The sequence below is a fragment of the Salvelinus alpinus genome, chromosome 4 (genome assembly GCF_045679555.1).
Source record: "Salvelinus alpinus chromosome 4, SLU_Salpinus.1, whole genome shotgun sequence".
NCBI lineage: Eukaryota > Metazoa > Chordata > Actinopteri > Salmoniformes > Salmonidae > Salvelinus > Salvelinus alpinus.
Window position 1 is genome coordinate 88,241,417 of NC_092089.1, and position 13,167 is coordinate 88,254,583.

The window sequence follows — 13,167 nt, forward strand, 5'->3', positions numbered from 1 at the left end:
TTCCTGTGTCCTTGTTTCGCCCTGTCGTGTTCTTTGCCTTCTTCAGATGCTGCGTGTGAGCAGGTGTCTATGTCAGCTACGGCCAGTGCCTTCCCGAAGCGACCTGCAGTCTGTGGTCGCGTCTCCAGGCGTTCCTCTCTATTGACGAGAGGATTTCAGTTTCCTGTTTTGGATTACCATTGATTATATCCAGGAGAATCATTATTTGTTTAATACTGGAATAAAGACTCTGTTACTATTACGTCGCTTTTGGGTCCTCATTCATCAGCATAACAGATAGGCCATGGTCAAAAGAAGTGCACTGTAATAGGGAATAGGGTGCCACTTGGCAAGCAGATGAAGAATCACCTTTTGTGGCCGTGTTGAGTAGGCTACACCTGGCCATCTGCCCAGTGAACCATGGAATTTGAATGGCCTCCATTCTTCCCAGTTCTTAGAAAGGTTATCTATTAGATAATATCTACTAACATCTACAGATATCAGGATGAGTCCACTCCCATGAAAGATGCTGTATGTCCTAGTTAGTGCTGGTAATCAGACCCCCTCTGGTGGTGACAGTCTCATCGTGTTTAATGCACTCTCTTATCAACTAATACTCTCCATTATGACCCTGTCTCTGAGAAGGGCTCTAGAACTCATCGTAGAAACAACTTCTCATTCTATTCTAATTCGGAATTGATTCTAATTCCATGAGTTCTACAAAGGGAGTGAGATCAGCTGTCATTGAGCTGCCCAGACCTACAGTGTTCTGCCCTGACTTCCTGGTAGAGTTTACAGGGGAGTTGACAGTGGTTTTGCGTCCCTAATGGCTCCCTATTCTCTATATAGTGTCACTACTTTTGGACATCTTCCATAGGGCTCTGGTCAAAAGTAGTGCACTATATAGGGAATAGGGTACCATTTGGCATACATACGTAGAGTTTAGAGGAGAAATTACAAGGACTGTTCCCAGCCGTATTGACGGACCAGCGACAGAGAGAAGGATTTAACAGGGAGATGAGATTGACTGGTTTCAGGGTGTTACCATTGATCTGTCTCTGTGTTCCCACCATGTCAGGACATATCTGCATGGATATCTGTTTAATTAGTCTGCATTGTGTTGGATTTGTGGGATCATCATCATTCAGAATGATGTGTCAAATCTCTATCTAGCTAGGTATGAAATGAAAGTCTTGTTGACTTGCAACAGCTCAGTCAGTGGTTTCTACAGCTACTCTATGGACTAATACTGACACACGTTTCATCTTCAAACCTTATGTCATGTGATGCACCTTTTGTTTTCGACATGATGTCCTGCTTCAACTTGTTTTAAATGTGAACAACATTACATTACATTACATTTAAGTCATTTAGCAGACGCTCTTATCCAGAGCGACTTACAAATTGGTGCATTCACCTTATGACATCCAGTGGAACAGCCACTTTACAATAGTGCATCTAAATCTTTTAAGGGGGGGGGGTCAGAAGGATTACTTTATCCTATCCTAGGTATTCCTTAAAGAGGTGGGGTTTCAGGTGTCTCCGGAAGGTGGTGATTGACTCCGCTGTCCTGGCGTCGTGAGGGAGTTTGTTCCACCATTGGGGGGCCAGAGCAGCGAACAGTTTTGACTGGGCTGAGCGGGAACTGTACTTCCTCAGTGGTAGGGAGGCGAGCAGGCCAGAGGTGGATGAACGCAGTGCCCTTGTTTGGGTGTAGGGCCTGATCAGAGCCTGAAGGTACTGAGGTGCCGTTCCCCTCACAGCTCCGTAGGCAAGCACCATGGTCTTGTAGCGGATGCGAGCTTCAACTGGAAGCCAGTGGAGAGAGCGGAGGAGCGGGGTGACGTGAGAGAACTTGGGAAGGTTGAACACCAGACGGGCTGCGGCGTTCTGGATGAGTTGTAGGGGTTTAATGGCACAGGCAGGGAGCCCAGCCAACAGCGAGTTGCAGTAATCCAGACGGGAGATGACAAGTGCCTGGATTAGGACCTGCGCCGCTTCCTGTGTGAGGCAGGGTCGTACTCTGCGGATGTTGTAGAGCATGAACCTACAGGAACGGGCCACCGCCTTGATGTTAGTTGGGAACGACAGGGTGTTGTCCAGGATCACGCCAAGGTTCTTAGCGCTCTGGGAGGAGGACACAATGGAGTTGTCAACCGTGATGGCGAGATCATGGAACGGGCAGTCCTTCCCCGGGAGGAAGAGCAGCTCCGTCTTGCCGAGGTTCAGCTTGAGGTGGTGATCCGTCATCCACACTGATATGTCTGCCAGACATGCAGAGATGCGATTCGCCACCTGGTCATCAGAAGGGGGAAAGGAGAAGATTAATTGTGTGTCGTCTGCATAGCAATGATAGGAGAGACCATATGAGGTTATGACAGAGCCAAGTGACTTGGTGTATAGCGAGAATAGGAGAGGGCCTAGAACAGAGCCCTGGGGGACACCAGTGGTGAGAGCACGTGGTGAGGAGACAGATTCTCGCCACACCACCTGGTAGGAGCGACCTGTCAGGTAGGACGCAATCCAAGCGTGGGCCGCGCCGGAGATGCCCAACTCGGAGAGGGTGGAGAGGAGGATCTGATGGTTCACAGTATCGAAGGCAGCCGATAGGTCTAGAAGGATGAGAGCAGAGGAGAGAGAGTTAGCTTTAGCAGTGCGGAGCGCCTCCGTGATACAGAGAAGAGCAGTCTCAGTTGAATGACTAGTCTTGAAACCTGACTGATTTGGATCAAGAAGGTCATTCTGAGAGAGATAGCAGGAGAGCTGGCCAAGGACGGCACGTTCAAGAGTTTTGGAGAGAAAAGAAAGAAGGGATACTGGTCTGTAGTTGTTGACATCAACAACAACAACTGTAACAGATCTACAGTTCACTAGATCTCTCAATATTTCTGTTAGCATTTTGCCCAGGTACAAAAGACTGCCAAATAAACTGGATTGACTCATCTGTTGAGAAAACTCAGGCGTTTTGACATAAGAACATACCGTAGGTATGACGATAAGAGGTTGGATTCATGTTCCGAGTTACAGAACAATGGCAGACTAGTGTCTTAGTATGGACAAGATTCCATCAGTAATCAATAGATAAAACATTTGAGAAATGTTTCAATTTAAATAATTCCTCCTCATTTGTGAATGAGGTTCATATTCTGTGCATGGACAGGTGTTGCGTGAGAACGGTTGCCGATGGTATGGTCCTAATACGGCCTTGGAAAGTCACATGACGAGTGCCACTGTGTGCTGCGTTGTGCGTAGGCCTTGGCCCACATCCAGAGGTATCCTCGTCAGTTTTCTCTTTGTGTTTTGAGAGAGAGAGAGAGAGAGAGAGATCGCTGAAGAAAACAGAAACAACGGTGAATAACAGAACAGTGAAAGCATCCCTGTCTCTCCACTATCCTCTCATTCGTTGGAATGGGAGCCTGTTGGTCGCGTCCCTGCGTTGTCCCACTCCCTAGCCAGGCCAGAAGCAGACCACCACTCCCAACCCCTGGGCCAGCCCAGCAAACCATGCAGCGACTAGCCGAGCCGCCTGCTGCCGTCCCGGCCCCACTGCAGACACAGAGACGTCTGAGCAGCGTTGCGAGAGCCATGAACTACCACTACCAACCCCCCTACTCACCTAGTCTGTCTCAGAGGGGGTATCGGCGGTAAGTGGTGGTTGGAGCACGTTCGGCGTGTGTTCGGAGCGTTTTCAGAGCGTGGTCGGAGGGTGTTCGGAACATGTGTGTGGATGGTTGAATGTTGTCATTACATTGTCAAGAGAAAGGGATTGGTTGGTTTGTTGAGAAGGTACAGGGACAGGCAGGAATAGTAGGGAATATTGACATTTGGTTGATTTGTAACTGGTTAATAAACACTAGGGAAGTTATATTCCTCTATAACATTAAATAAAATTGGTCTGGAAGTCAATGTATACTGTAGTAAAATACTTCTGTCTGTATATAAAATACTGAATCATTCTGTTTGATAAGGGAACAACTGTCATTATCATTCTTTCTTAGACCCTTGTTTTGCTGCCAGTAGGACAGTGGGTCCATTGTCTATGGGTGAAGAACATGCATTGTGTTTAGAGCGAAGAAGAGTCTGTCAGAGACATCTCCCCTCTTCTCTGAGTGACAAACTGATGGCTTGTGATTTGGTTTTCATTGTATGTCTCACTCCCGCTTGTCAGTCCATGTATTTCTGCTATTCTCTGCATCGTAGAGGCTTACCTTTAGCAGCACAGCACCCTGCATCCCACTGCTGGCTTGCCTCTGAAGCTACAGTAAGCAGGCTTGGTTCTGGTCGGTCCCTGGATGGGAGACCAGGTGCTGCTGGAAGTGGTGTTGGATGGCCAGCAGGAGGCACTTTTTCCTCTGGTCTAAAATAAAATTATAATATCCCAATGCCCAAGGGCAGTGATTGGGGACATTGCCCGGTGTAGGGTGCCGTCGTTCGGATGGGACGTTAAAGGGGAGTGTCCTGAATCTCTGTGGTCACTAAAGATCCCATGGCACTTATCGTAAGAGTAGGGGTGTTAACCCCGGTGTCCTGGCTACATTTCCCAATCTGGTCCTCATACTATCATGGTCACCTAATCATCCCCAGCTTCCAATTGGTTCATTCATCCCCCCTCCTCTCCCCTGTAACTATTCCCAAGAACGTTGCTGTAAATGAGAATGTGTTGTCAGTCAATTGACCTGGGAATAGGTCTGTCTGTCTATTGAATAGGTCTGTATGTCTATTATGCACATAATGTAAAACTCCTAGTTCCCTCTGAGCTACAGAGGTGAATACATACTGTAGACTATGTCCTAAATATAACAGTGCACAATTTTTGAACAAAGCCATGTGCTGGGCAAAAGTAGTGTAGTATTTAGGGAAGTACAGTGTCTAAGCCTTGGGCCTCTGGAGGTCACCATGGGGTCGCAAAGCCTTGGGCTCTGGAGGTCACCATGGGGTCGCAAAGCCATGTGCCTCAGGAGGCCACAATGTGGATCCAAAGCCTAGGGACTCTGGAAGTCACCATGGGGATCCAAAGCCTTGGGCCTCTGGTCACCATGGGGATCCAAAGCCTTGGGTCTCTGGAGGTCACCATGGGGATCCAAAGCCATGTGCCTCTGGAGGTCACTATGGGGATCCAAAGCCTTGGGCCTCTGGTCACCATGGGGATCCAAAGCCTTGGGCCTCTGGTCACCATGGGGATCCAAAGCCTTGGGCCTCTGGTCACTATGGGGATCCAAAGTCTTGGGCCTCTGGAGGTCACCATGGGGATCCAAAGCCTTGGGCCTCTGGTCACCATGGGGATCCAAAGCCATGTGCCTCTGGAGGTCACCGTGGGGATCCAAAGCCTTGGGCCTCTGGTCACCATGGGGATCCAAAGCCTTGGGCCTCTGGAGGTCACCATGGGGATCCAAAGCCATGTGCCTCTGGAGGTCACCGTGGGGATCCAAAGCCATGTGCCTCTGGAGGTCACCATGGGGATCCAAAGCCTTGGGACTCTGGTCACCATGGGGATCCAAAGCCTTGGGACTCTGGTCACCATGGGGATCCAAAGCCATGTGCCTCTGGTCACCATGGGGATCCAAAGCCTTGGGCCTCTGGAGGTCACCATGGGGATCCAAAGCCTTGGGCCTCTGGAGGTCACCATGGGGATCCAAAGCCTTGGGCCTCTGGTCACCATGGGGATCCAAAGCCATGTGCCTCTGGAGGTCACCATGGGGATCCAAAGCCTTGGGCCTCAGGAGGTCACCATGGGGATCCAAAGCCATGTGCCTCTGGAGGTCACCATGGGGATCCAAAGCCTTGGGCCTCTGGTCACCATGGGGATCCAAAGCCTTGGGCCTCTGGTCACCATGGGGATCCAAAGCCTTGGGCCTCTGGTCACCATGGGGATCCAAAGCCATGTGCCTCTGGAGGTCACCATGGGGATCCAAAGCCATGTGCCTCAGGAGGTCACTATGGGGATCCAGATGAGAGATACAGAAAGACTAGATCTGTTAGAATGTGTTTTGTTTGGCTCTCAGACCAGGACATCTGATGGAAAGTCTGGTTCAACGCCTAATTGGTTGTATCATGACTCATAGATCCAGGGGTGTGTACCAAATGGCACCCTTGTCCCTGTATAGTGCTCTATTTATGACCAGAGTGCTATGTGCCCTGGTCATAAATAGTGCATTATGGGGAGAATATGGTTCCATTTGGGAGACTGTAATGAGTCATATATCCTGCTGGACCCTTTAGGCTGGAGCACACGTAGCTCAATGGACTCTGGCTGACAGTTTCCCTTGTAGCGTATAAACGATAAGAGGACTGAGGGTAATATGGCTGAAGAGAAAATTAACAGGAGGACTCAGGTTAATATAATATGGCCAAACATTGTTGTTCAAATACAAGTACTTTGTTTACATTGTCATGGTTAGCGGTGCTTCTCTCTCTCTCTCTCTCTCCCTCTCTCTCTCTCTCTCTCTCTCTCTCTCTCTCTCTCTCTCTCTCTCTCTCTCTCTCTCTCTCTCTCTCTATCTTCTTCCATGTCCCTCTCTCTCCCTCTCCCTCTCTCTCTCTCTCTCTCTCTCTCTCTCTCTCTCTCTCTCTCTCTCTCTCTCTCTCTCTCTCTCTCTCTCTCTCTCTCTCTCTCTCTCTCTCTCTCTCTCTCTCTCCAGTATTTAGATAGGAAACAGTACAATACACTTTTTTGAATACCAGTACTAAGCCATGACCACTGTAACCCTACCCCAGAGAGTTTCCAACCAGAGACAATAGATGTAATACTCTTTCCAACTGGCACTTTATTCCCTATGCACTACCCTATGAGCCCCAGGTCAAAAGTAGTGCACTACCCTATGAGCCCCAGGTCAAAAGTAGTGCACTACCCTATGAGCCCCAGGTCAAAAGTAGTGCACTACCCTATGGGCCCCTGGTCAAAAGTAGTGCACTACCCTATGAGCCCCAGGTCAAAAGTAGTGCACTACCCTATGAGCCCCAGGTCAAAAGTAGTGCACTACCCTATGGGCCCCTGGTCAAAAGTAGTGCACTACCCTATGAGCCCCAGGTCAAAAGTAGTGCACTACCCTATGGGCCCCTGGTCAAAAGTAGTGCACTACCCTATGGGCCCCAGGTCAAAAGTAGTGCACTACCCTATGGGCCCCTGGTCAAAAGTAGTGCACTACCCTATGGGCCCCTGGTCAAAAGCAGTGCACTACCCTATGGGCCCCTGGTCAAAAGTAGTGCACTACCCTATGGGCCCCAGGTCAAAAGTAGTGTACTACCCTATGGGCCCCAGGTCAAAAGTAGTGCACTACCCTATGGGCCCCAGGTCAAAAGTAGTGCACTACCCTATGGGCCCCAGGTCAAAAGTAGTGCACTACCCTATGGGCCCCAGGTCAAAAGTAGTGCACTACCCTATGGGCCCCCGGTCAAAAGTAGTGCACTACCCTATGGGCCCCTGGTCAAAAGTAGTGCACTACCCTATGGGCCCTAGGTCAAAAGTAGTGCACTACCCTATGGGCCCCTGGTCAAAAGTAGTGCACTACCCTATGGGCCCCTGGTCAAAAGTAGTGCACTACCCTATGGGCCCCAGGTCAAAAGTAGTGCACTAAATGGGGAATAGGGTGCCATCTAGGATGCAGTCTAGCCCTTTCTACAGCCCTGCCTGGCAGCTCCACAGCACAGTGTGGAATCACAAGTGACAAGGACTATTGATACTAATACGTTCAACGTGGTGGTGTTAGATCTGGTTAGTGTACAGACCAAACTGGAGTCTCACCTAGCTAATCGGATCCGATGGGTTACAGAATAATTCCTTCCTCACAAAACGGAGTGCAGTGCAACTTACTTTTCTTATATGAGCTAAAATAGCGACACAAAGGGGTGTTGGAGGCGTTCAACTTTTAACTGTGTTGCTATACAGTGACTGCACATAGCAACAAGGCAGCTGTGATGGTGCATGTAACTAGGTAGGTCTATCTATGGATGACAGCATTGGCCCCTATAAGATGTTCTTATGCTGAAACTCTTGCCTGATAGTGAGAGCCTATTAAGGACAACAAAACCACAGTGCATATTACAAATTAATTATAATATATTTTTTAAATTCCATGCATCAAAATCCTAAATGCTCATCAAGTAGACTTGTTAAGTGACATTTCAACTCTCGCCACCAGATGGTAGCAGAGCTCTAAAGGAGAGGAAGGGAAATAACCAGAGCCTTGCAGTGGGTGGAAAAGTACCCTTATGAAGAAGGGCTTCCCCAAAACTTCTGTTTGCAACTGGCTGCAATGTCTTCTACTATTGCACCTGCAGATAACACCGACTCAAAACAACAAACATTATGTAGACATCCTGTTATAAACCAATAACACATGCAATTATTAATGCATTCCATACATCCAGATTCTAGTTGGCCTCTATAGGCTATCTGTTTCATAATCTCGCTTTACTGTTGCACGTGGTCCCTGACAAATGAATCATTTAATGAAAAAGAGCAACATAATAGATGTATTAGGCCGATAATAATTCTACACAATTCCGTTGTAGCGTTTCCTTAAAAATATTATCAGCTGATGCAAAACAACAACGAGAAAAAACCAAACCAACAGTAATTCCTAGTATGCACTTGACATGTCACGTAACCTAAACCCTTTTACTCAAAAGAAATGCGCGGGGAAAGACCCACAAGCACACACGTTTTGGTGCAGTTTTTTTGTTTGTTTGTTGCCTGTTTGCTTCAGGGTGTAAATGAATTGGGTCTCCGGGTCAACTGAGTGCTTATTGTGTTTGTAGGAGTTCAGAAAAGGGGCAGAGGGGAAATCATGCCATAAGGCGTATTTGCATAAATGATTCTCCGCGTCAGATGACGTCAGGAGACAGTTCGGCTATAAGCGCCGCCGGTAGCAGAAATAGACCCATTCGCAGAAACATAACGTGGCTCACATCATCGGCATTAACCTACCGCACTACACTCACCACAGAAGCAACCGAATCGAGTCAGTCGAGTGATTTAAGCTGAATACAGTAACCTAGAAGTGTATCTAGACAGGTAGATTTATCTACTCAACCAATCGCAAACGTGGCGAGAAGCATTATCCAAACGAGTCTGCTGCTAAATTTGAGTACGGAGATCTTCAAAACGCCAATGGAGGTTGCAGTCTATCAGTTGCATAACTTCAGCATCTCATTCTTCTCCTCGTTAGTAGGAGGAGATGTGGTGTCTGTAAAACTCGACAACAGGTAAATAGAAAAACCGCTCTGGATTCTGTGTGTTATTGATGCGTTATATATTTCATTCAAATATTTCATCTAAATTGTTATAATTCGACATAGTCATATTTCTTTCTTTACAAATAGATTAAGCAAAGTAAGGTTATGCTGGTATTCGTTATGATATAAGTGGAAGTACCGTATTATACATGTCTAATGCTGTGCAGACTTTGAGTAATGCAATTTGACTCCAACCCGCCGCGTGTCTCCTACGGGTGCCTTTTCAAACGCATAAAAGTGGAGTATCTTGAAACAATGTCGATACAAAGTAATCAATTTCATGTCATAGTTTGCAGCGCGCAACAATATATCTAGCCAGCTTGCAAAAAAAAGGCTGAATTGTAGGAGAATGGTAGGCAGGCATGCTGGTGTTTCATACACATGTCCAATCTCAAATAGGTTAAGACTTGTAGCAAGGTTCATTCATAGACACAAAAAAGCCTGAACACAAATTAAATAAACATTTGTGATGATGGCATTACGTGGCAATTGCATCTCAAAAGACTCAAAATAAGTTATCCTTGTGCCGTAAAGGCAGTCAGGTGTCAGCATCTATATGAGCGCATCATAACCTGCCGGTACGTTCTAGAACACTTGTTCCTTTTGATCCAATGCTCTGATCTGATATGTTGACTTATGGCTTCTCTTCTTCTCTCCTCCACAGTGCCTCGGGTGCTAGCGTTGTTGCCATTGACAACAAGATAGAACAGGCAATGGTATGTATCAGCGGCAGAATTATACACATCATCACTCATAGTAGCCCAGTCACTCTGGGCTATTCCATATCCCACCACATTCATGCACTTTGCCCATAGTCATCATTTTCTATATGTTGATAATCATAGTAGACTAGGCTTCAGTCAAGTACTAGTATACTGTAGTACCGTAGAAGCATGGTAGTCTGTATGTGCCTGCAGCTTTGGGTGGCTACAGTACTGCACGCTCAATACATGTGATGTGGCATGGGACTATGTTCCTTCTGCTGCATTCTGAGTCAGACAGGGAGGAAGCTACAGATGTGCACAATAGCAGTCAGACTATTACCTATTTAGTTTACAGATCAACTTTTAAACCTTAATCCTGGCCATATGGGTACAAGTCTCTGTAACCACATGGCCTGTTACTACATGTTACTACAAGTGTTTGTAAGGCACGCTAGGTTAAGCTTAAACTATGAATCACATTACATGGATAGATTTGTGGTCGGTTTGTATGAGTTGCACAGAACTCTCTCTCTCTCTAAATAGACGTCTCTAACAGTAGATCTCATTCCTTCTCTCCTATGTTAGGATCTGGTGAAGAACCACCTGATGTACGCAGTCAGGGAGGAGGTTGAGATCCTCAAGGAGCAGATCAGAGAGCTGGCTGAGAAGAACAACCAGCTAGAACGTGAGAACAGCCTTCTGAAGAACCTGGCCAGTCCAGAACAGATGGAGAGCTTCCGCGAACGGGTTCCGTCCGACTCAGACGCTCTGGTCCCCCTGCAGCTGGACAACCAGTACCAGCAGCAGGCCCAGATGGGACTCCATAACCCTGACCAGTCCTGCCCCTTCAGTGCTGGCTCTGCTGTATAGGTGGTTCTGCCTTTGACCTCCAGTTGTAAACTGATCGTCGCTGCCAACTTCAGTGAAGCTGTCTGTAACAGATGATGAAACACACAATTGATGAAAAGCACACGAAAAGACGCTCTAACTAGCGGCTATAGGCTGAAGCTATACGCTAAGATAAGCCCGTCCTACGACATCTAGACTCTTTCTCTTTAGACAAAAGCGCTAAACGAGAGGGCTCACGTGTAGCCAGCCGGAGAACGCTTGCATTGGGACAGAGGGGAGGCTCCGGCCTTCTGGGGCCAGGAGGGCCAACCCTTCGGCCATTCTCTACCACCCCTGCTACAGAGGGGGGAGAGGGCTAAGAGACAGGGCTGGCCCGGGGATCTGATCCTGTGGATGCCTCTCCATACCTCTCCTGGTCCAGCCACGGAAAATCTTTTATCAAGACAGATGGCCCTCCAGTCTCCACTAGATCCCCCCATTTAACCAGGCAAGTCAGTTAAGAACAAATTCTTATTTACAATGACGGCCTATCGGGGAACAGTGGGTTAGCTCCCTTGTTCAGGAGCAGAACGACAGATTTTGTACCTTGTCAGCTCGGGGATTCAATCCAGCAACCTTTCAGTTACTGGCCCAATGCTCTAACCACTAGGCTACCTGCTACCTGAAATCCAGGGGGATTTCTTCTTCTAACTGCTGATAGTACAAGCTCTGAGTAGTTAGAAAATATCTCAACCATCTTGTGACTGTTTCCACCTGCCACCATCTACTGATATTCTCTGTCAATATTCCTTATTAAGAAGCAACGAGTCTTTAGGAAACCAAACCTGAGCTCCAGTTGAACGAGTAGAGGAGGAGGATCTAGGAGATCCTGGACTGTTGCTGGGAGAGAGAAGCAACAGGCCTCTCTAGCTCAACCTCGCTGGTGATAGGAGATCCTGGACTGTTGCTGGGAGAGAGAGGCCTGTTGCTTCTCTATCTCAACCTTGCTGGTGATAGGAGATCCTGGACTGTTGCTGGGAGAGAGAGGCCTGTTGCTTCTCTATCTCAACCTCGCTGGTGATAGGAGATCCTGGACTGTTGCTGGGAGAGAGAGGCCTGTTGCTTCTCTATCTCAACCTCGCTGGTGATAGGAGATCCTGGACTGTTGCTGGGAGAGAGAGGCCTGTTGCTTCTCTATCTCAACCTCGCTGGTGATAGGAGATCCTGGACTGTTGCTGGGAGAGAGAGGCCTGTTGCTTCTCTATCTCAACCTCGCTGGTGATAACTGATTACCATAATCATGATTCAGAACATCATTGCTTGTATTCTCTGCAGTTGGGGTGTGCTGCTTATGGGGGAAAATCCTGCTATTTTACAGTTGTTTTGTGATTCTGAACAAAATGGAATACTTGTTAATAGGAGCATTGTAACTGTTCAGTTAAATGATGTATTATGGGGATGGAAGTATGTACTACCCAGTATGCCTAGCTCTGTACATTTGACTAACGTGTTCAGAGTAGTGGGCTGGAGATGAATTTGAGCAGCTGATTTGTCTTCTAAAGGCTGTGAATGTGATCCTGACCTAGCAGGCATGTTCTGCGTGTTCAGATGCCAACCTCAACTTGAATCAATGGCGTGACTATAGTGCCTATCTCCAGAAGAGGAATACCAACATTTCCACAATTTGACTTTCGGTAGTTTTCTAACTACCAAAGACTTTGTCTCATTACTACTCCAAACGACACCAAGCAACCTGGACCATGTGTACATCGTTCACAGAGAGAACTCTTGTTAGCGTGTGTTTTATTTTTTTTTTATAAACGTTGGGTATTGTTGCTGTATTGTGTCCATGAAACAGGTATTTGTAATGATGGATGTACAATATCCATTTGCAATAAACCTTCTGTTTACACTAACGCCATGTTGTTTCCCTTCTGTTTACACAAACGCCATCTTGTTTCCCCTTCAGTTGTTCTTACTCACAAGGGTATTGCAATCTACATGGAGAGTAACAAGAATATATAATGAACTATTTAGCATACAGTGACCACTCGCAACAACACGAGCTTCAAGACCCACTGCTATTGTGTTTAAGTTATCTAAGATTTGAGAGTAATTATGTAAAAGTAAAGGATTTATACGTAGGCTTACATGTTGAAGCTTAATGATGTTTTTGCAAGAAAACATTGGACATCTAACCAATGATCATTTAACAGACAAACTAAATGTAGCTTACATGTGTAGGTCAAATGAAAATCCACAACATTTCCTTAAATCTTTGTCCAAAGCAGCACATCTGAACTTTTCAAACAACTAAGTATGTAATAATGGTTGTCCAAGGGGTAGCTAGCCTGGTAGATGAAAAAATACTTTGTCCCAAAAAAACAAATCCTTCCGCCATATTGGCAGCTAGTGTGTTAAT

General features: G+C 46.9%; 1 protein-coding gene across 2 annotated transcripts in view; it reads left to right on the forward strand.

Annotated features, from left to right (window-relative positions):
• LOC139574646 (TSC22 domain family protein 1-like) overlaps positions 1-12,661 on the forward strand; it is a 67,647-nt gene extending 54,986 nt beyond the window's left edge. Inside the window, exons 1-3 of one of the 2 annotated variants that reach the window (XM_071399404.1) lie at positions 3,373-3,623; positions 9,878-9,929; positions 10,503-12,661. In XM_071399404.1, the coding sequence (XP_071255505.1) occupies positions 3,388-3,623; positions 9,878-9,929; positions 10,503-10,787 (573 nt within the window). In that variant the 5' untranslated portion in view covers positions 3,373-3,387 and the 3' untranslated portion in view covers positions 10,788-12,661. Of the gene's footprint in view, positions 1-3,372; positions 3,624-9,877; positions 9,930-10,502 lie in introns of those variants that run through there. The other variant, XM_071399403.1, reaches the window with a different exon arrangement.
• Positions 12,662-13,167: the final 506 nt, after the last annotated feature.